At 50.0% G+C, this 27,748-nt stretch overlaps 1 protein-coding gene across 3 annotated transcripts; it reads right to left on the bottom strand.

Moving 5' to 3' along the window:
- Positions 1-15: 15 nt before the first annotated feature.
- Positions 16-27,717, bottom strand: MOCS1 (molybdenum cofactor synthesis 1). Of its 3 annotated transcripts, none has more exons than XM_005553098.4 (11): positions 27,543-27,717; positions 20,933-21,059; positions 19,556-19,723; positions 10,231-10,395; positions 7,956-8,017; positions 7,498-7,609; positions 7,077-7,189; positions 6,450-6,560; positions 4,079-4,199; positions 3,484-3,546; positions 16-1,589 (listed from the first exon to the last, which is right to left on the bottom strand). In XM_005553098.4, exons 1-10 carry the CDS (start codon positions 27,663-27,665, stop codon positions 3,491-3,493), a joined length of 1,158 nt encoding a protein of 385 aa, XP_005553155.2. In that variant the 5' UTR covers positions 27,666-27,717; the 3' UTR covers positions 16-1,589; positions 3,484-3,490. The 3 variants fall into 3 exon arrangements, with proteins under 3 accessions (XP_005553155.2, XP_005553152.3, XP_005553153.3); XM_005553095.4 differs by having other exon boundaries at positions 3,499-3,546; XM_005553096.4 differs by lacking the exon at positions 3,484-3,546.
- Between the last annotated feature and the right edge of the window lie 31 nt (positions 27,718-27,748).

Below are 27,748 nucleotides of genomic sequence, written 5' to 3'. Positions count from 1 at the left end.
CTTCATTCTTGTGTCTGCAAAGAAGTTGGCATCGTAGCTTTATTTGTGCGCTGTGAGGGTGAAGGCAATCTATCGTCAACTCTTCTTTCCCTGATATGCTCCAGAACGAAGAGGGGTGGGTGGAACAGCCGTGAGCAGGGCCAGGTGTGGGCTGTGTAGTCCGGGAGGAGTCCTTAGGGCTGTGGCCCACGTGTGCACATCCTGTTTCAGAGGAGGGAGGCCTGAGGAAAGGGGGCCAGCAGGACCGGGCAACTGTTAAGCTGAGCAAGTCTGATGGGACACAGACTTGGGCAGAAGGAGAGATGAAGTCAGGACAGGGCAGGGCTGCGGCTTCACAGACAGGGAGGCAGAGCTGCTGGGGAGAAGTTGGGATGCATTCCTCAGGCAAACTTGTGCTTTGCTCTCCTCAAAGTGGGCCCCTCTGCTTAATAAGCCCTTAATCTCTCCCCAGGAAAGTAGGAGAAGAGAGAACCCAAAAGGAGAAGGAAAAGTTCTGGGCTGGACTGTCGGAAACTGGTTGTCTGAAATAGTCCACAAAGAACATGATTTCTCAGTTATCTAGCATTGCTTGTTGTAGTCCTGCTCCCATGACCTTAGTGTCCTGGAAGGCTTAAGAGCCTGCTGGTATCCTCCCTATAGAAAGGAAGCCCCACCTAGATGATTAGAGATCATCTAGTAGCAGGCCTGTTAGTAGTAGAGCAGGCTGACTTCGGATTTACTGCTCAAGGTAAACAGTGACTGTGATTAAAGGAACCTGACATCTTTCCTTCAGCCTAAATTGCATCCCAGCTCCAGGTCTGGGTGGGCCATGGGTAAGAAGGGCAGGCGCTAAGCCCGATGGAAGTCCCCCCGCTGACCGCCAGTCTTGCTAATGAGCTTGATCTCCTCCAACACAATGTCCCTGCTGACAGCCTTGCACATGTCATACAGGCTGAGGGCGGCCACTGCAGCAGAGGTCAGGGCCTCCATCTCCACCCCGGTGGGCCCCCGAGCCCGGCAAGATGCCTGGATCCTCACGGCATGGCGTGTGCTGTCCAGCTCCAGCTGCACCTGCACATGACTCAGGGCCACGTGGTGGCACAGAGGGATCAGCTGGCTGGTCACCTTGGCTGCCTGGATTCCAGCCAGCTGGGCCACCACCAGGGCATCTCCTTTCTTGAGCTGGTTCCGCTGGACAAGCTTGAAGGCTACAGGCCCCAGAAGGACCACGGCTGAAGCCACAGCCGCCCGCTCTGTGTCTGGCTTCCTGCCCACATCTACCATAGCTGCCCGTCCTTCCGAGTCCACATGAGTTAGTTGTTCTGAGGTTAGCTGGGGTCCTGAGGGGGCAGCAGGAGCCCAGGAACCTGGGCTAAGGCACTTTGAGTTGGCATCTGAGTCTGCACGGGAAGTGTAGTGTCTCTGAAAGCAGCCAGACCCCAGCCGCTGCTGGGCTAGCAGAAGGGCCTGGGGGACCCTGCATCCTTTCCATAAAGTGACCATCTGGCTGGAGAAACTCATTCTGGGTCTTAGACCCTGAACATGGAGGGGGTCCCAGGAGGAAATGCTTGGATTGGCTGGTGGGGAATCGTGGAACATCAAAAATAACTCTGCAAGGCAAGAAAAAAAGAAGAAAGACTAAGTCTAAAAGGCGATTCTTTTTCCCACACCCTCTCCCTATCCCACTTCAAGTTCTCTTTCACACCGGGGAAAGGGGAGTGAAGAACAAAAAGCATAGTGGGACAAGACAAAGTAGAAGATCCAGAGATAGATGGCACCCAGAGTCCAAGTTCACAGCCCTCCTCACCCGGTGATGCACAGGGTAACAGCCCTTCTAGAAACTGCTGTGCCATGGTGGCACAGGGTTCCTCCTCATGAAACCCTTCTCATTTCCTAAGTTCTCTCAAGCAGCACCGAGCTGAGGCCTGGATCACATGACCTCTGAATGTCCCTTCGTTTTCTTAAAACTAGAGCTAGGTCTCACTCTAAATTACCAATTACACTTATTTTCATCTTCACATTCTCCATGAACAGTTAATATAACCACTTAGTTTACAGACAAGACAATAAAGGGAATATGTTGCCTACTTACATTTTTTTCAAGTCCCCTCAAGCACATCAAAAGCACATACAAACTGATGGGCTAATTCAGATGGTGCAGAGGGCCTAGGGAACTGTGCAGGCTCTTGTTACTCAAAGGGTGGTTGGCTTATGGACCAGCAGCACCAGCACCACCTGAGAACTCACAAGAGATGCAGAATCCCGCCCCAGATCCAAAGTCAGAATCCAAAAGGACAAAATCCCCAGTGATTCACATGCACGTGAAATTCTGAGAGGCCCGGTCCTAGGCAACTCTTGGTTGTATACAAAGCAGACTCGTTACTCAATATCTCTGAAAGTATGAAGCAAATGCTCCCCTAGCTTCCCACTTCCCAACATACTCTAAGCCCCAGACTTGTCAATGTTAGAGGGGCAGCCTCCCTTCTGGGGAGATGCTATCAAGGCCATAAAGGTGCCTCAGCATGGGTCAGGGCCCAACAAGAGGACTTGGATGCTAGCGGTGGGAGGAGAGGAGATGAGAATCTTCCCAGTGCCGAGCTACCTTTGCTTTCCCGGGCAGCCAGTGGGCAAAGATGGTCCTTGGGCTGTCTCTAACCTGCCTTCCGCTGGGCCACTGAGCTCACTCTGCTCCAACCTCTAGAGAAAGGATCTTTCCTCTCATCTTTTTTCTTCCCCCTGCTTTTTCTTTTCTAGTGGCACAGTTCAGGGGGCTCAGACCTGACTGTGAGCAAAGGGTCAACACCTCACCGGCTCTAATCTGGGCACTATGCCAGAGGGGCAACAGCCACCCTACAGCTCCTCAGTGACCAGCCCAGCCCCCAGAGCTAGGAGACCACATAAGGACTTAAAACCAGGGGGCTTTTGTTTGAAACATCCTACATACACGATGATATGTCCTATGCAGATGCTCCTGAGAGCTAAGGAATTGGGAAGTTGAGGTCTTGGCCATCATTACATCATGTTACACGTGAGTAACATTAGCTCGCTACCTCAAGATCTGCCCAGCACAGACGTGTGGCCACACACCCACCAGTAGGGGCTAATGGTCCAGATACACCATGCATGGATCAGTGTGTACTACAGAGGACACCTGTCACATTATCCAAACTGGGAGATTTTCGAGCTGAGGAAAAGGCCTCTGTTTTAACCAGGATTTCAATTCTCAGGGAGCCACTAACTTAGTGATCATTAAATCTGGCAGACCATCCCCCTGCTCCGATTTCTGGTGAGACAGAAGGATCATTTCTGTGGCAGGTATAGTAAAAGGGGGATCATGAACAGTGGGGGAAGAAACAGTAAAACCTTGAAGGTTAAGAAGACAGGAAGGAGGAATAGAAGAAAAACAAGGATGAGAAATCAGCATGAAATGCAGGAGCTGGGGTGCCTATGGCGCGGCTCCCACCCCACGGGATCCCCAAATGACAAGGGTGAGTGGTTACGTACTGATGGGTCACCCACCGATGAGGATCATGGGCCGGTTCTTCATCTGGGAAATACTGAACATGCCTGGGGTGAGGGAAAGATGGGGAGGGAGAGGAAAGCAGGGGAGGGGGAGAGAGAGAGGGTGGGGAGAGGAGAGTTCACTGAAACGAACGCGCTCGACAGCCCACAAGCACATGCACTCAGCTATATGCGCCCTGACAAAAGGCCCCCACATGTGCATTGCGAGGTCGCTCAAGACTGAGCCCAAAGAACAGTGGACATCAGGACCCTGCTCTCCCTCAACAGAAGGCCACACGTGGGGTGAGAAAGAAGCAATGATACCCCCGTCTCCCCACCCAGTAAAAGAGCCCAAGAGAATGTGGGGTCCCCTCTCCTGTGCAGCCTCTGCTATGACATCTCCCCATGGAAGGACAAGCATCACTGCACCCTGAGGCCAGAGGGCCAACAGGAGTGAGTGGCAGTGGGGACGATGCTGACTCCTGCCAGCTTCCTCTTAGGTATTCCTTGGTCATCTCATCCCACAACTCTATACCTCCCTCCCGGGGACAAGGCCCACACTCACCATCCAGGCCACCCCTCCCCACCCTGCCCTTACCTGCATGCTGCCGCTTCTTCCTGCCCACGGCAGCCCCAATGATCCTCAGCAGCTCCTGCTCGGAGGCCCCAGCTCGCAGGTGATCCCGCAGGGATACCTCAGAGTTTCCAAAGAGGCAGACCTACGTGGGGGTGAGGACAATATGCCTTCCTTACCCCTGAGCCTTGGCCTCCTGGCCTCTGAGGAGCTAACTCCTTCCCTGGTCCTCCCTCCGGGAGGAACACCAGGGCCCAGACCTCCCATGGCAGGGCCCCCAGTGGTGAGAGACAGAGGTGCTGTAGGGAGGTCAGAGGCTAGAAGAGCAAGATGCAACATTGCACTTCCCAATACCTGTGAGTTACAGTCATACTTCCCCTCAGTGTATTTTTTAAAAAACTGAGTAGATGCCAACAGAGATAGCATGTAAAAATCCAGATCTGTACCTTCTGAGACACTTACTGGAATGGCCCCCAATCAGTTGGAGCTGTGTGTGTCCTGGAAGTCTCCTACTCCCTGTTGTGGCACACACATCCCATCTCACCTCAGCCCCTCCAAGTCCCTTGTGGACATCACCCGCCTGCCCTGTACCTATCTGAGTCTGATCACTGCTTGGAAGCTTCGGCTGAGGGCTGCTAGGCATGACAACTTAAGGTCAAACTTCGCTCAATGCTTCTCAGCTTCTGTAAGAAGAATGGATGAGACAGCCCCAGAAATCAATACACTTACTATCCTTCCACCAAAACTTACAAAGTGTCTACTCTGTGCCAGCTCTGCACAAGGCACTGTGGCCACAGAGAATGTCTGAGAAGCTTCTGAGGGCAGAGACCACTGGAGAAGATACCAGTGAAATCTAGGATAGGTCTAACTGCTTCATCATGCCGGTTATTCCTCATGCCTCACTCCCCAGCCAGTCTCCAGGTTCCCTTCTCTGCAACAAAGAGGTTCCTCCTGTGGACTTCACCCAGTGGCCCCCACTCCAGGTGGCTCCTGCCTGGGAGATCAGTGGGTAAAGGGAAAGAAAGATCTTGAGGCATTTCTCCCCTGCTTCCTCCCTGCTTTGATGCATCTGGCAGCAGCTGCTTCTCTGCACAGCTCAAGTGCCAAAGAGGTGGCCTCTCCTATAAGGCTCCAGCCCTTCCTGGGCCCCAGTGACATCAATGCCCCCCTCCTTGCCCTTCCTAAGTGGGAACAGCACTTTGCTGCTGCTGGTCCCAAGTACCTCAATATCCTTTATTGGTTCCCTTAATCCTATGTTACAAATAGCTTCTTCATTACATTCTCTTCAGAATCCCACCTTCCATTTCCTGCCAAGACCTCACAGATACAGATACCACCTGTAGTCCAAGTCAATTCCGTATCTCCAGCCCAGAAAACCCCCAAGCTTTTCAGCAACCTGCTGGATGGTTCCTTTTGGATTCAAACTGGATGCATCTAAATCCAACTACCCACTATCATCACCCTCCCACAATTGTAAAAGATCCCAAGGCCTTCCAGCTAACACGATGCCTTCCTCCCCTCCTTCCACAAACATTACCAAGCTCTGAGTCTTCCTTCCCTTCAATTCACGCTCTAACATATCTGGAGAACCACTGAATGGCCATCTAATTGGTCTTCCTGTCATCACACCCAGGCTGCAGTTTATAAAACATATATGGGGAATGTCTCCCCTGTTCAGGAACCTTACACAGCACACTATTTGTCCACAGAACACATTCTGAACCAGAGCCTTTTACAATGTACTCTTCCTATAGCTGACTTTAATTTGCTCTCGCGTACCCAACCAGTGTGAACCCTATGTGTGTGCCCTCGCCTCCCCACTTCTGCCCCACCCATTCTTCAAGGCTCACTGAGGTCTGTAGTGCTCTTGAGGCCCTGCACCCTCACCACCTATCCAGCCACGCGTGTGGCAAGGACTCGCGTGCTGCCACACATTGCCTCTGGTCTTGCCTGCGAGTCTGCATGGCCCTGACGAGAGGGGTTTCCAACATCCCCCACAGGGCCAAATGCACAGGACATGCTTGTTAGATATGAGTAACATCCATTTCTGGTTTCAGAGCTGAGCCCCTGGCCTAGTGGAAGGGGCTAACCATGGTGGGGGCCAGGCAAAATGCACATGGATCCTTCGGCTCTCCATGAGAGCTGGAAAGGAGCTCCCAACAAACCAGAAGCTACTTCAGAGCCCCACAGAAGGAAGGAAGGAATCAGGGTGACATTTCCAGAGGGGCCATGAGTTCAACTTCACCTGCTGCTCCCATGATGCCCCCAAACCTGACATTGCACCAACCACACCTACGTGCACTGCCAGCCTCCTCTCCAATCAGGGAGCACAGGTGGGAGGAGATACGAGAACACAGAGGTGGCAAGGGGTCCCCGTGGAGGAGGGGATGCTCACCTTGAGGTTCCCGTCAGCCGTGATTCGCAGGCGGTTGCAGGTCCCACAAAAATGCTCAGACATGGACGTGATGAAGCTGATCTGGCCTTGAAAGCCAGGGATTTTAAAGGCCTGGGCAGGGGACAGTGAGAGCAAAAGGGCAGTGGAGGGGATGGGCTACTGAGCCCAGTCTTTCACTCCATGACATCAGAACCTCCACTCCTCAACCCTCTCCCAGAGGACCCCATGTGAAGCTCCACCCAAGGCCCTCAGGTGATAGAAGACTCTGGTAGGATGGATGACCCATGGGCTGACCTACACTGGGCTTGCCCTAATAAAAGCTGCTAAGGCAGGGACCTGTGGGCAGCATGTTTAGAAAAGTCAATGTGGAAGAGGGACGAGCACCCCCCTCTGCCACTTCCTGGAGTGTGTCCTCTGACACGTTATTAAGCCCCCCACCCTAGCCGAGCCCATATCTTCCTCCATGAAACAGGGAGGCGGCTGTGATAGCACTGATGCTTCCTGCTTAAACAGCACCATCCCACATCACGGCATCCCCACCACAGGGCAGCCCCCTACTAGCTCTCCATCCTCGGGTGGAGGCACGACCTTCCTCCAGGCCTGTCCCATACCCTCCTGCTCCCTAACCTTGGCTGTGCTGGATTCCTCCTCTGGCAGCTTCTCCAGCTCTGGCCACTGCTGCCGGATAGTGTCCAGCATCTCCTTATAGCTGACCATCTTCTTGAAGTTCCACTTGTTGCCTGTATTTGGGTTGGGGGAAGGCAAGGGGAGCTTCTGAATAAGAGTTGAAGGGGCCCCGGGGTCTGAGTCCATCCCCTGCCATAGCATAGCAATCAGTTCTCAGCCTCTTAGATGGGAGAGACGGGAGCCCTGCCTAAAACTGGTGGATTGAATCACATCCACAGTGGACTCCGAGAAGCCACCAACAGCCCATCATAATCCTAGACCCACCGCCCCTGAGGTCAGCCATACCCAGCAGGTGAGCCACCCTGCGCGACCTGCAGGCCCAATCCCTTCTTCCCTCCCCCACCCGTCCCTGGTCACTGACCATCAAAAGGCATGTACTCTATGAAGCGCACATCCAGGGGGAGGCCCTCGGTCAAGGCCGCAAAGTCCAGGAGTTCATCCTCATTAAGGCCTCGCATCACCACACAGTTCACCTGGCCAGGAAACAAGGGGACCAAGAGGGCTGTGCCCCCTGCATTCTTTTGTGGAGATGACCCTTGGGGGCCTGGCACTCACTGAGGCCTTCCACTCAGGGACCCATTCCTTGCTTCTCCCACTCCAGTTCTCTAGATTAGGGGATTCCAAGGGGTCACTGATTTTCTCGTTTCTCTCGAGGGTGGGCAGGGCTGGACCAGCAGGGAGAGAAGAGGTGGGAGGGTGCACGTATTTCAGCCATGCTGGCCAGAGCTGAGGGCTCTCAAGTGGGCCAGGGGGCGTTGAGGGGAAGGCCAAGGCAGTGTGGAGGGAAGTCGGGAATCTACCGTGGGGGCACAATCTCACCTTCACAGGGTTGTAGCCCAGCTCGATGGCCTTGTGGATGCCCTCCATGACCTTGTGGAAGCCTGGGAGGGAGAAACAAGGATCCAGGAACTTATGTCCTCTCTCCTCTTCCCCCACACCCCCATGGAAAAGCACCAGAGCCCATCTAGTCTGGAGATTGGCAAACGTTTTCTGAAACAGGCCAGAGTAATACCATAGGCTTTGCAAGCCAAGAGGCAACATTGAGGATCCAAGTAAGTATATGTCACAAAGTGTTGATTAAATTCAAAATGTAGTAATAACTGAGTACAACGTTTTGTAAAACAGATCTACAAATGGGATACAATAATGCAATTCTTTTTGTAGGGACAGTATTTTGCTCAAATGGGGTTCATAGTTAATGTTCCCTATCATTAACTGATTTTGAATGTTATCTGTAAAATGCATTCTTGGCTCAAAGGCTACATGAAAATAGGCAGGGGGCTAGATGTGGCCTGTGGGCCGTGCATGCTGACCCTGGATCTAGCTGAACCCTCTTGTAGTCTACAGGAGGAAACTGACCCAGAGAGAGGCAATGCCCTGCCCAAAGCCCCATGGCTCCATCTTTCAGAATGAGGTTTTCTACTCCCATTTCAGTGTTTTCTCCTCAACAGTCCATCAATTATTCACTCAACACATACTCTCTGAGCACCTACTACGCACAGGTGCTGTTCCAGGGCTGGTAAGCGATTATTTGTCTCAATAATCATTAACCACAGTCAATGTGACCCCAGGCTGACTTCACTGCCCAGTTCTCTCATGCATTAAATCACTTGATCACCTACTGCATCCTGGTCCCCTACAGCACCCCCAGCCTGCACAGCCTGGTGGTCACCTGTGAGACAGGGTGCCTAGAGATGGCCTCCATGGTTTCCTTGCAGCATATTCAGACTGCTCAGTGAGAGGGTAAAGGGAAAAAACGTATAGTTTTGAAAAAAATAATGCTGCTAGAATAACCTAGAACTATAAGTTTTCTTTTCTCTAAAACACTCCCCTCCAAAGGCAGATGGTGGACAAAAGAATATGAATGGGAGGGAAGATCCAATGTCTCCAATCCATGTGCCAGGAAATGAGAGACAAAAAGGGAGAACGTGTATGCGGGCAGTACAGCCCACAGATCCACCTCCCGCTTTCCCACCACAGAGCCCTTGCAGGTTCTGTACTCCTGCTCCCCCTCAGAGTATGTGCCATTGATTCAAACCCTCCTGTTCCTCAAGGCCAGCATACATGCATCCTCCTTGAAGCCCTCCTAGTTCTCTCCTGCTAGGAATTCTTTCTTCCTCCCTGTAACACTTTAATCAATATCACAAGACCAGCAAAGGCTGTCCCGTGGAATGACATCTTTTCGCCCTTAGCAGCCTGTAAGGCCAGGGCAACGTCTCATGTGTCTTCTGTCCCCTCCACGGCACCTCGAGCAGCCCTCCATAGAGGAAGGAGACACCATGAGTGCTTCCTCAGCACATGGAGGGTATTAAAGCAAGGCATCACACCCCGTTTGTAAAAAGGAAGGAAAGAAGGTGGTGGGGAAGCTGTTTCCAAGGAAGAGGAAGGAGATCTGGGTCTCCCTGCCATCCCTCTCATCCTCCAGAGTCCTCAGTCATGTACCCCCCTCCCTCATATCAAAGGGTATCCAAACCTGAAGAGCCTTTGCCCCACCATGAGGTCCATGCCAAGGGGAAGCCAGGCACTGGTCTACTGTGACCCAGAGCTCGAGGCTGGCTCCACCTCTCTACCTCGGGCCTCCTGAGGCAGCTGAGTGGAAGGTGTGGGTGTGCTTGCAGTAGGGGGTGCACAGGAGGGGCTTATATCCAGGTGGGCACAGGGACAACCATGGGGGACTGCTGGGGGAACCCCACCCGGCAGCACATACCCAGATCCTGGCATCCTAGGGCAGCGACTTCCACCCTGGGCTGTCCCATGTTTCTTCAGAGCTCGTCGTACAATGACCAACTCGGCCCAGTTTGCCACAGACTGTCTTGGTTTTAAAACTTCAAGTCCTTCATTCTAAAACCCCCTCAAGTCCTGGGCAAACTGGGGCTGGGGCGGTGGGGAGGTTGGTCACCCTAAGTCATTAGCGTCTGACCCCCAAAGTCCCTGACATACATTTGGCAAGGATGAGGGGTGAGAAATAAGTGCTTTGACTTACCGATAGCCCAGACAACAAGAAGTGACCAGGCCCCTCGCTCAGCAATGGCCCTCCCTCCCCAGCTATGTGCGGGCCCTGGGAGGGACACCCGCCTCATCCACATCCACTCACCTTTCCTGCGGACGATGAACTCAAACTTGGCAGGCACCAGGGTGTCCAGGCTGATGTTGATGGCACTAAGACCAGCCTTCTGAAGCTGGGGCAGCAGCCGGGTCAGGTTGATGCCATTGGTGGTAACACCGATGGTCCTCAGCCCTTCCAGCCGCTGCAGCTGGGCTATAAGGACAGCAAGAAAGGGGTCAGACTGCTTGCTTGTTTTTGGTGAGGCTGGGAGAAGGGCTGGAAGGCAAAACTCTTTGTCCAGACAAGATGGATGGAAAAGAGGCTCTCTGTAGACCTATATTAACCAGACCTAACTTAAAAAGAAAGCTAAGAATCAAAACTGGCAAAAATAATGAAAAGATTAAGCATTGAGTGCCCTGTGCTAGGTGATCTGCGGAGGGCTTTGCATACATTAGCTCACTGAGGCCTCACAATAACAATTATCTCATTTAGTAGATAAGAGGTGCTCTGAAAGATTATGAAAATTGCTTAATGCCACACAGTAAGAAGAGTTGGCATTTAAATCCATGTGTACTTGACTCAGGACTCTGCTCTTAATAACCAAGTACTACACAGGTCTTGATACTCTGTATAATGGAAACATAAAAGTGTTTGAATTAAGTGCTATTTGATAGCTCCATTCTACCAAATATCCCTAGAAATAATGGAGGGATTTTAAAAATCCATAATAGCATTGGAAGGTGAGAAAGAATACTGCAGATAGCCCAGAAAGGTAAAGAAGTACAGAAAGAGAGAAAGCAGATGGGACCGATCAGATGGATAGAGACCACAACTCAAAGTGCACCCAGGAGAAGGTTCTGTAAAAACAGGGAGACAGTAATGTGCAGGCAGCTTAGTAGTCACATGTACAGGAACAGGGGGGTCCTACTGCATGTCAGGGAGGTTGTCTAACAGGGGAGTTATATTTGAAGGAGCTGGACAGGTTGGCCTCATCCTTCCCTGTCGGCAGGGGAAGGCAGCAGAAGCATTTGCCTCAAGGATAGAGCACCAGTGCAGACACTCAAGCCGGCCACGGGGCTGTATTAGTTCCTTCTCACGCTGCTAATAAAGAAATACCTGAGACGGGGTAATTTATAAAGAAAAGAGGTTTAATTGACTCACAGTTCAGCATGGTTGGGGAGGCCTCAGGAAACTTACAATCATGGCAGAAGAGGAAGCAAACATGTCCTTCACATGGCAGCAGCAAGAAATGTTGAGCAAAACAGTAAAAGCCCCTTATAAAAACCATCAGATCTCGAGAAAACCCATTATCATGAGAATGGCATGAGGGCAACCACCCCCATTATTAAATTCACCTCCTACTGGGTCCCTCCCATGACACGTGGGGATTATGGGAACTACAATTCAAGTAGAGATTTGAGTGGGGACACAGCCAAACCATTTCGGGGGCAAGGCCTGAGTCCCGGTGACACTCAGCAGCACCTCACACTCCTTCTCCACAACCTCAGAGCAACTCACAGAAACAAACATTACCAGGCAGGCCAACAGAGACCTCGGGCACTAAGATGAGTACACTGCCAAGAATCAAACATTTAAGGAGGAAGCATGAAAGAAAGACAACCAGTTCCCCAAATAGAAGAATGAAAGGAGGAGGAGAAGGAACAGTGATAACAGAAGACAATTCTTTTAAAAAGCAGAGGGAATATCCTCATTGGGATAAATATTCAATCCTGACAATAAACCAAGAAAAAACCCTAATTAGGGCTCTTGAAAATTCAAGAATATACAGTTACAAAAAGAAAAAACTTGAGAAGCAGAATGGACACAGGAATGAATGAACAAGCTGGAAAATTCAGCAAAGGCATTCTTAAAAAGAGCTGGATACAAAAGACCAAAGAATGTGAAGAATGAATCTGAAGAAACATACCTGCTCACATTCAAATCCAGTAAGATCTAGAGAAAAGATAAGCCATCAAAATGTACACAGCAGTTATCTTTGATCAGTAGGATCATAGGTGATTTTTGTATTTATTTATAGGTAAAATTTCTTTCTGTAATGAACAAGTTTTCTTTTATAATGTAGGTGACACACAAACACCCCTCCCCCTGGATTTTAACTGACCTCTGCTACATGGACAGTGCCACTGACTACACCCTTCCGGCCACCAGACCAGTTGTTTCCAAGAAGCTATGTAAACGTATGTCTCTATGAAGACCCAGCTCAGCTCTGCATGAGAGAGGAAACCAACAGTAAAGTGCTCAAGTGAAGCCAAATATTAGAAAAGGCAGAATATTACAAAATTCATCATCAGTTTAAGGTAGGGGTGCATGGGAATGCACACATTCATGGTGTAAGAATAAAATCATATAATCTTTCTGGAGAGAAGTTGTACATGAACTTTTAAAGCCTTTGACCTGAAATTCCACTAAGAATTTAAGGAAGTAATTGTGGATGTGAATAACATTTACCTACAAGGATGTTCATTACAGAGTAATGCATAATTAAGGGAAGTGGGAAATAATCTAGAGAGCCAACCATAGCAAACTGGTTAAATTATGTTTTCTCAGGATGGAATATTATGCAACCCAAAATGACTCTGTAAAATCATACATTAGGGTGTAGGGAAATGCACACACTATATTACATAGAAAGAACAGTAACACGAGATGCAGTAAACACAAAAAATAGTAAATACGAGATGCAGAGTAAAATGGCAGGTGGGTCATCAAACCAAAATGTCAACAGTGGTTACAAACAGGCTGTAATGACAGGACATTCTTTCTGCTTTTCTAAAATAAACAAATTACTTTTGTAAAAAAAAAAAAATAAAGTTTACAAATAAAAGCTATTTGAAAAAGGAAAGAGCTTCACTCCGGCTCTGCCAATTAGGAAAATTAGCAGTGGTTGTTCACTTCTACCAAATCAACCCTGGAGAAACACAGAACCTAGGAATCTAAGAACTTAACAATCTAAGTCCTTAAGAAGGCTAGGCGTTCTGAAATGGTATGAGTTAGGGGATGAAGATGAGCAAAGAATGTGAGTAGATAAAGGAAAGCTGTATTCTTTCCCTTGCCCACTGAGACCTCAGCATCATCACTGATTATCCCCTTACTGAAGAAATCAGGAGCAACTGCCCAAAGAACTAGATTAAAAGTCAACTGGAGGCCGGGCACAGTGGCTCATGCCTGTAATCCCAGCACTTTGGGAGGCCAAAGCAGGTGGATCACTTGAGGTCAGGAGTTTGAAACCAGCCTGCCCAATGTAGTAAAACCCTGTTTCTACCAAAAATACAAAAATTAGCCAGATGTGGTGGTGGCACATGCCTGTAATCCTAGCTGCTTGGGAAGCCAAAGCCGGAGAATCACTTAGAACCCGGGACGTGAAGGTGGCAGTGAGCTGAGATCGTATCATTGCACTCCAGCCTGGGTGACAGAGTGAGACTTTGTCTCAAAAAAAAAAAAAAACAAAACTTGATAAGCTGATTTTAAAATTTACATGGCCAACCCTTATGTATGTAAAACACTGTTGAAAAAGAATAAAAAGAACTTGCCCTATCAGATAATTGACTGATGCAGCTACAGTGATTAAGACAGTTGGTATTGGCAGAGACTAACGAATGGACCAACAGAACAAAGTAGAACCTGAAACAGATCAATACTTACAGAATGGCAGATTTGTGGAGGAAGTAAGGATTGTTCAATATAAAGAACTAGAAAAAAAATGGCTATCCATATGGAAAAAAATTACATTGAAATCCCTAAAATCATCTACAGATAGTTTAAGGACCTATATGCAAAATTTAAAATTTTTAGTGGAGAACAAAGGTAGGTGATCTGATCTGGGGTTAGGTGTTTCATTAACAAGATATGAAAACACTAGCCATAAAAGAAAAAAAAACAATCATTACACACAGTGTAACTTGTTTTTTTCAGATTGGGAAGAGATATTCGCAACATATATAAAGAACCTGTACCAAATAAATATGAAAGGACAAAGAACCAAATAGAAAAATGGGAAAAGACATGACCAGGAATTACACAATAAAAGATATTTCATATATATGTATAGCTAATTAACATATAAAGAGATGCCAACTTCATTCTTAAACATGAAAATACAAATTAAGACCACAATGAAGTACAATTTTACACTTGTTCGACTGGTAAATATCAAGAATAATACTGAGTGTCGGGAGGTCATTTGGCAGGATCTCTTACACAGTGCTAGTCAAAGTGTATTTGGCACAACCACATTATTAAGTAATGCCACATTGTTTTCCAGAGTTGAACGTTCACCCGTTTTATGATCCGGCAATTCCACCACTAGAGAAATTGTACACCAAGATATGTTAACGAAAACAAGAATGTTCAAAGCGGCACAGTCCACAACAAAAAAGCTGGAACCAATTCAAATGCTCACTAAAAGGAGAAAATAGGGTACATTCACATAATGTAACAGTAGACCACAGAGGAAAAAAGAACTACAACTCTGTATAACATTGTGCGTTTTACTTGAGTCAAAAACAATAAGCCCGAAAGACTACACACAGCATGACACTCAAAGTTCAAAACACTGTATCTACTTTTTAAAAAGCAAGGGAATAGGCCAGGTGTGGTGGCTCATGCCTGTAATCCCAGCACTTTGGGAGGCCAGGGCAGGAGGATCACTTGAGCTCAGGAGTGCAAGACCAGCCTGGCTAACATGGCAAAACACTGTCGCTACAAAAAATACAAAAATTAGCTGGGTGTGGTGGTGTGCACCTGTAGTCCCAACTACTCTAGAGGCTGAGGTGGGAGGATCGCTTGAACCCAGGATGTTGAGCTGCAGTGAGCTGTGGTGCACTCCAGCCTGGGCAACAGAGCTAGAACCAGTCTCCAAAAAACAAAAAGAAAAGAAAAAGGGGTGACGGGGCAGCAAGGAAATGATAAATAGAAAACTGAGGAATTCTTACCTTAGGAGGCAGTGGGTGGGGGCAGGGTACAGGATAGGGAAGGCCCCATAGGTAATTAAAAGTTATTGCCAAAATAATTGGTGGTATAGTGGGTTTCCTTAGGAACCCCTAACATTAGTAAAATATATAAATTAACATGAATAAAGTAAAGCAAGTCATACAGGGATCAATGATGACAATATCTCATGAACCAAGGATGATTTAACCTAATTCTATGCAACTGGAACCCATCAAAAATAAAACAAAATGCTTTACCCCTTTTCACAATCTGTCAGTGGCTCTCCATTACATTAAGCCTCTTGTAGGCTTTAAGCTGTGAGATCAAGCTATACTCTATAAGAAAGGCAGGAGGGAATGGAGGGAGTGAGGAAGGGAAGGGAGGAAGGGAAGGGAGGAAGGGAAGGGAGGAAGGGAAGGGAGGAAAGGAAGGGAGGAAGGGAAGGGAGGAAGGGAAGGGAGGAAGGGAAGGGAGGAAGGGAAGGGAGGAAGGGAAGGGAGGAAGGGAAGGAAAGAAAAAGGAAAGGAAGAAGCTGCAGCAATGAGTGATTTTTTTTTCAACTTTTTTGTATATTCAGGGGTACATGTGCAGGTTTGTTATATGGGTTAACTTGTGTCATGGGGGTTTGTTGCACAGATTACTTCATCATCCAGGTACTAAGCCTAGTACTCAATAGTTATTTTTTATGATCCTCTCCGTTTTCCCACCCTCCACTCTCAAGTAGGTCCCAGTGTCTGCTGTTCCCCAATGAGTGATTCTTAAGCTAAGTCCAGCTCATCTGGCAGTGGCCAGTCGTTCGGGAAGTTAGGATGGAAAACAAGGGCCCTGCAAACTCCTCCAACACTCTCACAGTACTTGTGCACTTAGTTCCTTCTTCCTGACTTTGGAAGACCCTAACTTTCACTGTACAGCACGGCAGCTGCTGGCCACATGAGGCTACTTAAATGAATGAAAGTCCGTAAAATACAAATTCAGTTTCTCGGTTACATTAGTCACACGTCAGGCACTCAAGAGCTATGAGTGGCTACCATATCTGACAACACCAATGCAGAACATTCCTTCATCTTGGGAAGCTCTACGGCAAGCTTGTCCAACCTGTGCCCTACGGGCTACAGGTAGCCTAGGATGGCTTTGTGGCCCAACACAAATTTGTAAACTTTCTTAAAACATTAGATTTTTTGGTGAATTTTTAGCGCATCAGCTATCGTTAACGTTCGTGTATTTTATGTGTGGTCTCAGACAATTCTTCCGACGTGGCCCAGAGAAGCCAAAAGATAGGACACCCATGCTCTATGGGACAATGCTATTCATGGCAAAACCCGCCGTAACTTTTGCACCAAGATAGTGCTTTAAACCCATCCCAGCTGAAAAGAAGGGGCATGGGACTTTGTCTACACACGAAGCAGGGTGGAGAAGTGCCGGAGAGGCAAGGGTTGGCAGAGGGAGCCAGAGAGCTGAGGGGCCCAAACCCTTCCCATGGGGTGTTCTGCAGCACCTCTCAAAGTCTGACAGAGCTTCAGACAGAGAAGTGAGGTGAACGGGGCCTCAGGCTCGGCAGAAACTGAAACCTGCAATCCTTTTGCTCTGCCTCCAGGTGGCGGCCCCTCAAAACCCTCACCTGAGAGGGTGGGCACAGGTGTTCGTGAACATCCTGGCCCTGACTTCTGTTCCCTCTCCTCCTGTCCCTCCCTCCTCTGCCAGCACCCATCTGCCCTGCCCTTCAAGGCTGCTTTGCTCTGAAACAGCTCCTCTGGGGAAGATCAGAGGCTAGCCCCTGAGAGATGTCAGAGCGCTCGCAGACACAGCGCCACAGGAAGTCAGAGGGTGCAGCCGCCATTCTTTTTGAAGCATTGGGGGAGGGGCGGGGGAGGTGTTTCACCCACCCCCTGGGAGGCAGAAGGTAAATCCTCAGAAGCAGGTCACTGCAGGCGGGGCCTTGTCCTAAGCAGTATCTACGTGGTGATCATCCCTTGCCCATCCCATTCCATCAGCCAGGACCAATAACCACAGAATATCACAGCAGAAAACATTCTGAAAGTGGCTCAGCCACAGCTGAGGAAACTGAGGCCCTGGGTGGGGAAGGAACCTGCACAAGTTCACCCAGCCAGAGTGTGGCAGAATGGGGACAGAGCTACCAACTTCCCCGGCTCCCGCTCTTCCCACTGTGCATGCTGGAGTTTCCGGGGAGAGCCTCCAGTCCTCATACCTGTGCTCAGCCATCCTGTACCTCCCTGACCAGTGAGTGATCTTCACCCCCTCTGCTCTCTCACAGGTCCTAGCACAAGGCGGCCCATGCCCACGGGTGCCAGGCAGAGTAAGTGGCCTGGATGAGGGGGTAGGGCCTGGCAAGCAGCTGGGTTCAGCAGGTTCAGCCCTTTCCTGGTAGCCAGCCTGCCTTTTAGCCCTGAAGAGCTGTCTGGAACAAGGGGTCAGCTTGCCTGGGCCAGCTCAGCCAGCACAGGATGACAGAGGATCCCAGGCCAAGTGACCAGTCAGGGCTGAAGGGAGCTGGCCATGGGGCAGGAGGGAGAAGAGGGCTGTCAGGGGGACCTGGGCCCCTCCTCGGGACTCTCACAGCACCTAGGCTCCCCTTATACAGCAGCTGCTTCCTCCAGTGGACCATGGGTGGAAGTGCCGGTGCTCATTCACCTTGATGTGCCCAGCGCAGTATGAGGCACATAAGAGGGTGTGCCTCAATTACTGAGCCAGAGAGCTGAGGGGTGGGAGGTCCTGCCCAAAGCAGCTGGAGCGGGCAGCAATCAAGAACATGGAACCTCATACCCCCGACTTCACCACCTATAATTACATGAGCAAAGGTCTCTTTCCTGATCTTGGGGTTTAGAAAGAGTTCATGGCAAGAGGCCCTTTAGAGCTACCTTTACAGAGCACTTCCCACAGGCTGGGCATTTCATTCTCATTTCCTCCTCAGGTCAACCCTATAAGGTAGGTACTATCACTGCCTCAAGGCTTACAACAGATTTTTTAAAAGTTGCCCAAGGTACGCTGCTTGTAAGATGCACGGTGGAGACTCAAATAGGAGTATGCCATACTGCAGAGACTGTACTCTGACCCAGTCTCCATTCATTCAATGAATCTCAGGGAGCATCAACCATGTGTCAGGCACGGTACTGGATGCCAAAAACAAAACCTGCTCTAGCAACCCGAGAGTTTTCACGCCAGTGAATGGAGGAGACAGACAATTAAAGAAACCAAACACACAACCCAATCACACAGTGCCAGGATGAGATAAATGCTATGAAGCAAAACAAAGTAGGGTAAGTGGGTAGGACAGGGGTTGCCACATTTTTTCTGCAGAAGTCCAGATAGTAAATATTTTCTACTTGGCTGGCCAGCTTTGCAACACAGTCTTTGTCATCACCAAGCAACTCTGCCAAAGCAGCCACGGGCAATATGTAAATGAATGGGCATGGCTATATTCCAATAAAACTTCATTAACAGATATTGAACATATAGGATTTTATAATTTTCACGTGGTGGAAAATGTTATTTTGATTTTTTCCCCCCATTATTTAGGAATATAAAAACCATGGCAGGATGCAGTGGCTCACGCCTGTAATCTCAGCACTTTGGGAGGCTGAAGGGGGTGGATCACTTGAGGTCAGGTTCGAGACCAGTTTAGCCAACAAGGTGAAACCCCATCTCTGCTAAAAACACAAAAATTAGCCAGGCATAGCGGTGTATGCCTGTAATCCCAGCTATTCAGAGGCTGAGGAAGGAGAGTCACTTAAACCTGGGAGGTGGAGGTTGCAGTGAGCCAAGATAGTGCCACTGCACTCCAGCCTGGGCGACAGAGTGAGACTATCTCAAACACAAACAACAAACAAACAAACACTCAGTTTGCAAGTTAGACAAAAACACATGTCGGCCCAGATTTGGCTGCTATAACTTGCCAATTTCTGGGAAAGAGCAGCTGGTGTGAGTACATGAGGATGCACTTTAGACAGGATGGTCGAGGAAGGCCTTGCTGAGATGACATGTGAACAGAGACCTGAATGAGGTCGAGGAGAGCGCCCTGAGCTCCCAGCAAAGGGAACAGCACATGTCAAGGCCTGGCCACATGAATGGGAAGCAGGGGGAAGGTGGAGAAGCCCGCAAGGGTTATGGAGGTCAGCAAGAGCCAGGTCACGTGAGCCTCTTGGCGAGGACCTTGGTCTCAATGTGACAACAAGCTACTGAGGTCTGGCATTTGCGAGCTTCATGACTTTGGGCAAGTTATTCAACCTAAGCCTCATTTTCTCATCAAAAATGGAAAGAATAATAGCACCTGTCTCAGCATGTGTTGAGGGACCAAGTGAGTGTCATGTGCTAAATGAATGTCAGCTGCCAATGTTAACAATGACATCAGTGTCCAGCCGGATGAGGCGGCACTGGGAGGAGTGGCGATGACTTTCGTCCAACTCACCCACAATGTCTACCACGTCTGGCCGGATGAGCGGCTCTCCGCCTGTGAGCCGGATCTTGTCAATGCCTTCCTTCACAAAGAGCCGGGCAAGGGTCAGGATCTCCTCTGTGGTCAGCAGGTTGGCCTTGGGGGTCAGCGGGACCCCCTCCTCGGGCATGCAGTACTGACCTGAAGGAAGGATGAATGGGGATGTGGAGGGAGGAAACAGGCATGGCCATAGCCCTGTGATGCCTCCACTCCCCAACTCTCCATCAGGCCAGTCTTCTCAAACACATCTGGACATGAGCAGAGACCTCACTAAACCTGAGGTGAAAAAACCCCAGACCAGCATCTCCCCAGGCCTGACCTTTCTCATTTCTAAAACATTAACACCCTTCCCTATGCCCAACACACACAATCTGGCCATAACATCCCTCAGTGGGAGGCTGAGGGCATGGGTTAGAGATGAAGTAGGCTGAGGGCAGAGCCTGGCCTCACTTCCTGGGCTGAGTGCACCTGGGCAGGCGGAAGGGAGGAAGAGGGGAAGGGGAGAAGGGTGGAAGGCAGACGGGGGAAAGAGGGTAGAAGGCAGAAAGAGGAAGGGGGGAAAGAGGGTAGAAGGGGAAGGGGGAAGTGGGGAGGAAGGGAAGAGTGGGGGGACAGGGAAAGGGGGAGGGGGTACGGGGAAAGGGGGGACGGGGAAAGGGGGGACGGGGAAAAGGGGGACGGAGAAAAGGGGGACGGAGAAAAGGGGGACGGAGAAAAGGGGGACGGAGAAAAGGGGGACGGAGAAAAGGGGGACGGAGAAAAGGGGGACGGAGAAAAGGGGGACGGAGAAAAGGGGGACGGAAGGAAAAGAGAAGGAAGATCAACTTTGGAAGTCCCTCCAGCAGTGGCTACAGGTCCAGAGCAATCTTTGCAAGGATTATGAAATGAGGCCTCTTTGTTATCAGCCTGGTCCTGGATGATTTGTCACGGGACTGGGGCACCTCCAAAGTCAGCAGTGCTGGCATGGGCATGGCTGTCTACTTCACATGTTTATATAATGTCCACCACCCCACCCCTGGTCATGTCCTGGACTTCGGGAACTACAGGGAAACAGAAGGAAGGACCCCTGAAGACTGAGAGGTCCAAGACCCAATCTTAATTCTAAATCTAACTGCATTTCTGTTTTCAAATCTAATCCCAAGTAGGACACAGCTTCTACAATCATACAACTCAGCCTTGACCCCTATCTTACCCCTGAAGCCCACCTGGCCTGGTAAGCAAGGGGTAGCGGGTGAGGAAGTTAGAAAGCAGAACTGGAGGATTCAGGAGGATTTCCAGGCACAGGGAGATTTCAGAGGCTGCTTGGGCAGAGGGACACCAGCCCAGAGGGGGCCCAGGAAGGTGACTCACATCTGAGGTTGCACTTCTCCGTGAGGGAGATCCGCAGGTAGCTGTGCTGCCGGCCAAAGCTGTCTGTGAGGAAGGCGGAGAAGGGGGCCGCATGCTCCCGCAGGAACTGCCTCCGCCTGGACAGCTCCTGCAAAGACAGGGCAGGGAGGAAGCATGGGCCCTTGCTACCGGGCTGGGGAGAGGCGCAAGGAGAACCACCTGCCCCCTCCCTTATTCTGACATCTGTGCGGAGCTTCTAACCCTTCCACATGTTTGGGCTCTGCCATGTGGGGGAAGCTAGGATTGTCCCTCTCATTGAAAAGTGAGCTTGAGGAGAAAGACCCACCCCTTAAGTGTTCAGCTCGGGGGTCGGTGGGGGCGGGTGGTGATCTCTGCTGGGAGGATTTCTGGCTGGGCAGCAATGTGGAAGCAAGGGTGTGGGGGAATCTATTAGCCCTTATTCTTCACTCTAGCCAGTGCCAAAAAAAAAAAAAAAAAAAAAAGGATTGTGCACCCATGATCTCCAGCATTCGCGCATAAATGGGAAGACACTGCTGAAGGCCACAAGCAAGGCCCAAACCCGTCCTGCAGAGAGAAAGGAGCGAGCCAGCTTCACCCTTTCCCATGTACAAGTCTGAACGAGTTTGATCCATCTCCCCTTGACGTATCAGTCCTTGGAGAGTACCACCTGGGTCCTGATAGATGCTGATGAGATAATTGCTCCAAGGAAGTAACATTTACCAAGCATCTTAAAGTTTCCAAAGAACATTCTGTTTCATTCCCACACCCACTCCACACGGGATTATTATAACTAAGGCTTGGATGGGGTCCAAGAACACCCTCGGCAGAAGCGGGATTCAAATCCAGGTCTTCGGATTCCAGGTTCTAAATTCCTCCCTTCTATCACACAGAGAGAGTCTAAGAAGATAGGGAGGATGACACCTAGGGTGGGTAGAAGTCACTTCTCTAGAATATTTGAGACAAAAAAAATCACAACCCTGGAAGTCATGCATGAAATCTAGAGACAAGGTTCTGGAATGGGGACAAGAAACCCTGGTTTCTGCAGCAGGTATGACCTGGCACACTGTGAAAGTCCCTTAACTTCTCCAGGCCTGCTTTCCCAGTTGTAAAATAAGAATACAGCTATAGGCTAAGGTTGTCTTGCTAGGAGTAAAGACGGGGGCCGGGTGGTAGTGGTGGTATTGGAAGATGGTAGGTGAACACCTAAAATTATGATGGAGAGTAGAAGGCCTCCGGCCCTCCAGAGGTCCAGCACAACTATGCCTACATTAGGAGGAAGAAGTATTTGCTTCAGTAAGTTCCTCGGCTCCAGCTGCACATTAGAACCATCTGGAGAACTTTAAAAAAAGATTCCAGTGGAGACTGACTAAATATGGATCTCTGAAGCTGTTATGCTTTCAACCTCTCCAGGTAATTCTCATCGGCAGCCCTTGACTGGGTCAAGAGCCACTGAATGGTTCAAAGATAAGAGACATGAGAGTGTGTGTGAGGCTGCTCTTGATTTTCTGGGCCCATAAAACATTCCTCACTCTACCCATCCCAGGAGAATTTCCCACCTCCTCTGAGAAGCCCTGCTCACCATCCTGTGGGGAGTAAGCAGCAGTCACTTCTCTAACTGCAGTCTGCTATACTCACAACAGTCACTTCCTCCCTCCCTGCGGTGTGACGGAGAAAACTCCAACTCGTCCCATTGCCTTTCCACAGACAGCCTCAGGGGTGGGGCGGGGGCCCTCCATAATCAAGAATTCCATCAGCCACCAGAGTCCAGATGAGATACCTGGGAATCTGGATGTACTGCCGTGCTGTGCCTTCTTTTTCATCAACAGCTATTTGCAATTCAGTCATGTTAGTCACCCCAGATTCTGCCTCTTCACTTGCCAAGATACCCCACTGAACCCAGTCTTAACATGTTGGGGGGATGCGGTGGCTGGATGGGGAAAAAGTCAAAATACATCAAATAATTGGGAGGTGAGAGGACCAAGGAGCGTGATTCAGCAGAAATTCGAGCGCAAGCAGTGTGATGGAGCAATCAAGTATGGAATTAGGGGCTGGGTGTGGTGGTTCACGCTTATAATCCCAGCACTTTGGGAGGCCGAGGAGGGCAGATCACTTGAGGTCAGGAGTGCGAGACGAGCCTGGGCAACATGGTGAAACCCCATCTCTACTGAAAAATACAAAAGTTAGCTGGGTGTGGTGGCGGGAGTCTATAATCCCAGCTACTTGGGAGGCTGAGGCAAGAGAATCGCTTGAACCCAGAAGGCAGATGTGGCAGTAAGCCAAGATTGTACCACTGAACTCCAGCCTGGGCAACAGAGCGAGACTCTCTCGAAAAAAGAATGGAATTTAGTGCTTTTGTTCTGGCAATGGGAGAGGCTGGTCAGATTTCACTTTCAAGAACTTTTGTGACCCTATGTGTACCAACCATTCTGAATCGAGCCTCCTAAACACACACACTCTCACCTTGCCAGCAATGCAAACTCATTACTTAGATATTAACGAGCCTCATTCCTGCATCTTCTCTCCTCTAACACTGCATGCCCTACTTTCATTCTTCTACTTTTTTCCCTGTCCCTTAAATCTCCTGGAGGAAAAAAATATCACCACCAGTCAAAGGAGCCCAAGATTCAGAGGGAATTACAGGAGAGTAGACAGTAACTCTGCTTGCTCAGGAGGGCTGGGACATGTCAGAAGTAGTAGGAAGCCCTAAACGAATCATATTCCCAGGGTCCCAGCCTGGCCCGGCCTGTTTCCTCTCTGTGAGAAGTCATCCTGCCTGATTCAGTATCCCCAGTGTCTAGCACAGGATGTTGGTACATTTTGAATCACATGAACAAATAGTCCTGTCCCTAAACAGAAAGGTCGTATATGCAAAACCCAGTTACATGGGGGTAATCATTTCCCGGCTGGTCTCTACTGTCAAAATGGTTTAACCTGGTACAGTGGTTTGAAACCCTGGCAGCACATCAAAATCACTCAAGGAGCTTCAAGGACTGATGACAGAGCCCCGTCCCAAAGATTCTAGCTTAACCTAGTGCCTCAGCTGTGCAGCCAGGGCTGAGAACCATCAGCCTAGTGACGCCAAGCGCTAGGTGCTATTTGAATCCAGGGCGAGTTGTTGTGGTTCTGAGCACAGGATTTGGAGTAGGTGAGCCTATATTACAAGCCTGGTCTAGCTGTTGAGCAAGTCACCTAAATTCTCCAAACCTTAGTTTCCTCATCTATGCCGTGGAAATAATAATCCAACCTAACTCAACTGAAGGAGTTCCTGGCACAGAAGTTTCCAATCAGTGATCCGTGGAGGAACACCGTTGTGTGCTGTGATCAGTTTTTCTAGTTTGTCAGCTTCCCTTCCCTTCCAAGATCCTGGCCTTCCAACCCTACTAACAGCAGATGGCCAAAGCTGCTGCCACACCACCCACGTGGGGTCTGAGCATCCCCAGGACCACCAATACTGGTGTGCTAATAAGCAGGCACCAGGCAGCCTGCCAGACACTACTGGTCATCTCATGTCTACCCAATGCAGATTGGGGTGGGGTGAAGGGGGTGGGGTGAAGGGGGTGGGGAAGGGTGGGACAAAGGCGTTAAAGCGGGACCCTGCCCTCAAGGTGCCTTCCTCTACTAGTCACTAATCTTGGGCATCTATTTGACTGCTAAAGGCTAGCCCTCACATAGCTCCAAAGTCTAAACAGAGCAGCAGGGTTATTCAGGAGAAAAAAAGCACATTCCGAATCTAAGTATCAGTGGCACTGATTTATCCTGCTATTGGGATGATGTATACTAAGGGCCTCTTAAAATTAATCTCTTTTAAATGAGAGGACCCAGCAAAGAGCCTAGCCTAGCCTGATTCTCCTTCCCCCTCCCCTCATTCCCACCCTAAGTGTGACATCTTTACACCTATGGCTTCTGACAAGGACAGTCACATTTCGCTGAAACATGGATTTTGAGGAGCTGGGCAGATTGGAAGTCAAGATGACCCCCTGAAAAGCCCTCTTTCCCTCCTCCCCCTCATTCTCCCTCACCAGGTCCTGCTGTACTCCTCCTACCTTCACCCACACCCACTTCCCTGCAGCCTAACCCCTAGCCAGCATTTGTTTTTTCTGGCCCCCTGAACAGCTGGGTGCCTTTGCCTTGCCTAGACTCACTCTCCCTGCTTCCCCCACCACAGGCAGCAGGCTTCATTGTTGCCCAACAAAGCCCTTATGGAGCCTCAGAGGGAGAAAGAGGGGTACAGCACTCCCAGGTGGGGCTGAACCCTGCAAAGATTGTCTGGGCCACCTCAGACACAGGCTGACAGGTCGCTGTGTCTCCTCCACCCACCTCCCCATTGACCCACACACTACCCCTTTCCATATATAGCAGCTACTCGACCTGTTGTTGAACTCAGCTCACGGCCACCTTTCCATACAGCCAGCTCCCACTTACACCTCGCTTCTCTCCCTCACATCCTCACCCTGCCACACAAACAATGTCCAGTGGCTTTCCATCCTAGCTCTCCAAGCACCTCCCATCCCAAACCAGACTACCAGAGCCCTGTGTGGGCGTGTTGGGAGAGACAGACCCTGCAAGAAGGGGTTCAAGGTGTCCCCACCCCAACTGGCAAGCTTTAGAGATGAGCAGAACAGATCCACTTCCAGACTCGCTTCCCCTTAGAGTCTCTTCAAGACAGATTTCTGTGCCCTCCCCTATCTTACGATGGGCTGGCCCAGCCCTCTTATTTTATAAACATGAAGCAAAGGGAAGTGACAGCCCCAGGAGCCAGGTGAAATTAGAGGCAAAACTGGCAGGTGAAAACATGGGAGTCCCTGTCCAGTGTGGTCTACTATGCCACGGGACTCGAAGTTTCAAGCAGCTACAATTATTGGCTGAATCCACTGCCTGCACAACCCTGTGCTAAGCGCTTGTGGGGACAGAAAGGCAGAGGTGCACCCAGCCCTCGGGAACTCCCAGTCTGCTGAAGATAACCCTAAGAGATGTCCAGGATTTAATGTGAGTTGACAGAATAGTTATCCAACAAGTCCAGATGGGAGGGGACTCACAGGACACAGCATGTGCCAGTGGCAGCATGGATAATAGTAATTACCACCAACATTTACATAACACAGCACTTACACGGGCTAAGCTTTGTTCTAAGTATATACGTTAACATATGTTAACTCTTTTAATCCCTGTGACATTCTATGAAGTAGACACTTTTATTCTCACTTTGCAGATGAGAAAACAGACACCGAGGGGTAAGGGGACTTGGTGAATCCGCTAATAAGGGATGGGGCTGCCCCAGAGTCTATGTTCTCCTTTCTGCCACATTACCCCTCCCTTCACAGTGTAAAGGGATGGACAGGAGCAGGTTCTCTCCCTGGCCTCCACACAGGGAGGACAGAAAAGCATTAGAGTTCCTTGCCCTCTACAGCTCTGCGACTGGAGGAAAGTTAACTTCGATTAGCCCCCTCACCTGAACATACAAACTCTCCTCACCTTACATGGCTTAGTGAGGACTAACGGCTTCCACATGTGAGCCACTCAACACAGGTTCTCTCATGAAACACCAGTACAAAATAAACTGGGGGTTGGGGGAGTGGAGAAGAAACGTCCCCTTTTCTTGAATTCTTTAAAGATCTCTCAGCCATCTTGGCTTTACTATCTCTTCAACGATGTTCAAGAGTTCGAGGATACTAAAAAGTCTTCACTTCCCAACCATGGGCCTGCTTATCTGAGGATCCCAGAGGGGCTTAGGTTTGGGGAAAGCAAATGTGGCGGAAGTCATTGAGCAATATGGGGGAGGAGGGAGCAGTGATCTTATGAATCCCAGGACAGGAAGCCTAGTTCTGGGATATGGGAAAAAACGACTAGCTAGGTACCAAAGAGAGGTTTCACTAAATGAAAAAGAGGTGCTTTTCCCCTCAAATTATTCCCTAACCACCTGAGCAGAAGAACAACCAAAACCTAAAACTTTTCATGACTTGAAACACTCTGAGGGGTGCTGTCAAGGTCAGAGGGATCTTCCCGAAACCCTAAAGTCAGAGATATTAATTTCTAACCTGTAAGAGGCCAGTCCTGCTCTGTTCTGGCTGAACCCTCCTCCCAAGGTTAATAAAAATGAGACAAGGAGAGTCAGCAAAGGATGAGTTACAGAGCCCTGGGACTACAGTAACAACTCACGGTTGGTGACACCGAGGTGACATGTTTAGTCAGTCACACTATGAAGCAGGTGTCACAGGGACACCTGATCTCTGAGCTCTGGGGCTAGGGAGGGAAAATGTTTAAGAAAGAGGGTGGGTGCAAGGCAAGGCTGAAGGGTACCAGTAAGATATCTCACTGGACCCAAAGTCCCAGTCCTCTGCTTACCCCAATTTCTGGCCAAGCTCAGAGCCGGCAGGGGTGGCGTGGCTGGGGGGCAGGGAGGTTCTGAAGCGGGACTCCCAGGAGCCTCTCCCGCTGGGCTAGCGGGTGAGACCGGGAGGTGCATCTGGAGAACATCCTTCCACTGAGGAGTGCCAAGGGATCCCTCCTAGAAGCGGCAAGCAGATAGGCCGGGAGCTACTGGGGGAAAAGGGCAGCGTGCCCGGTCCACTCCCGCCCCGGGAAGCTGTGGACACGGGCGGGGTGGGCTCACCTCCGAGGCAGCTCGCGCGGACTCCCCGAGGCGGGGCTGTGTCACTGGAGCCCCTGAGCTGCAGCTCCGGGCGCTGGACCTCAGGAGCCGCCGCAGCATCCGGGACAGCGGCTGCGCCGCCATGAAGCCTGATCCCAGCAGAGCCGCAGCCCACAGCCGGCTTCGGGAGCACACTGGCCGGGCACTCGCCCCCGGGGTCATCCCAG

This window comes from Macaca fascicularis, chromosome 4 (assembly GCF_037993035.2).
Source record: "Macaca fascicularis isolate 582-1 chromosome 4, T2T-MFA8v1.1".
NCBI lineage: Eukaryota > Metazoa > Chordata > Mammalia > Primates > Cercopithecidae > Macaca > Macaca fascicularis.
The sequence above is the reverse complement of the archived record's forward strand: the minus strand, read 5'-3'. Positions and strand labels throughout refer to the sequence as shown.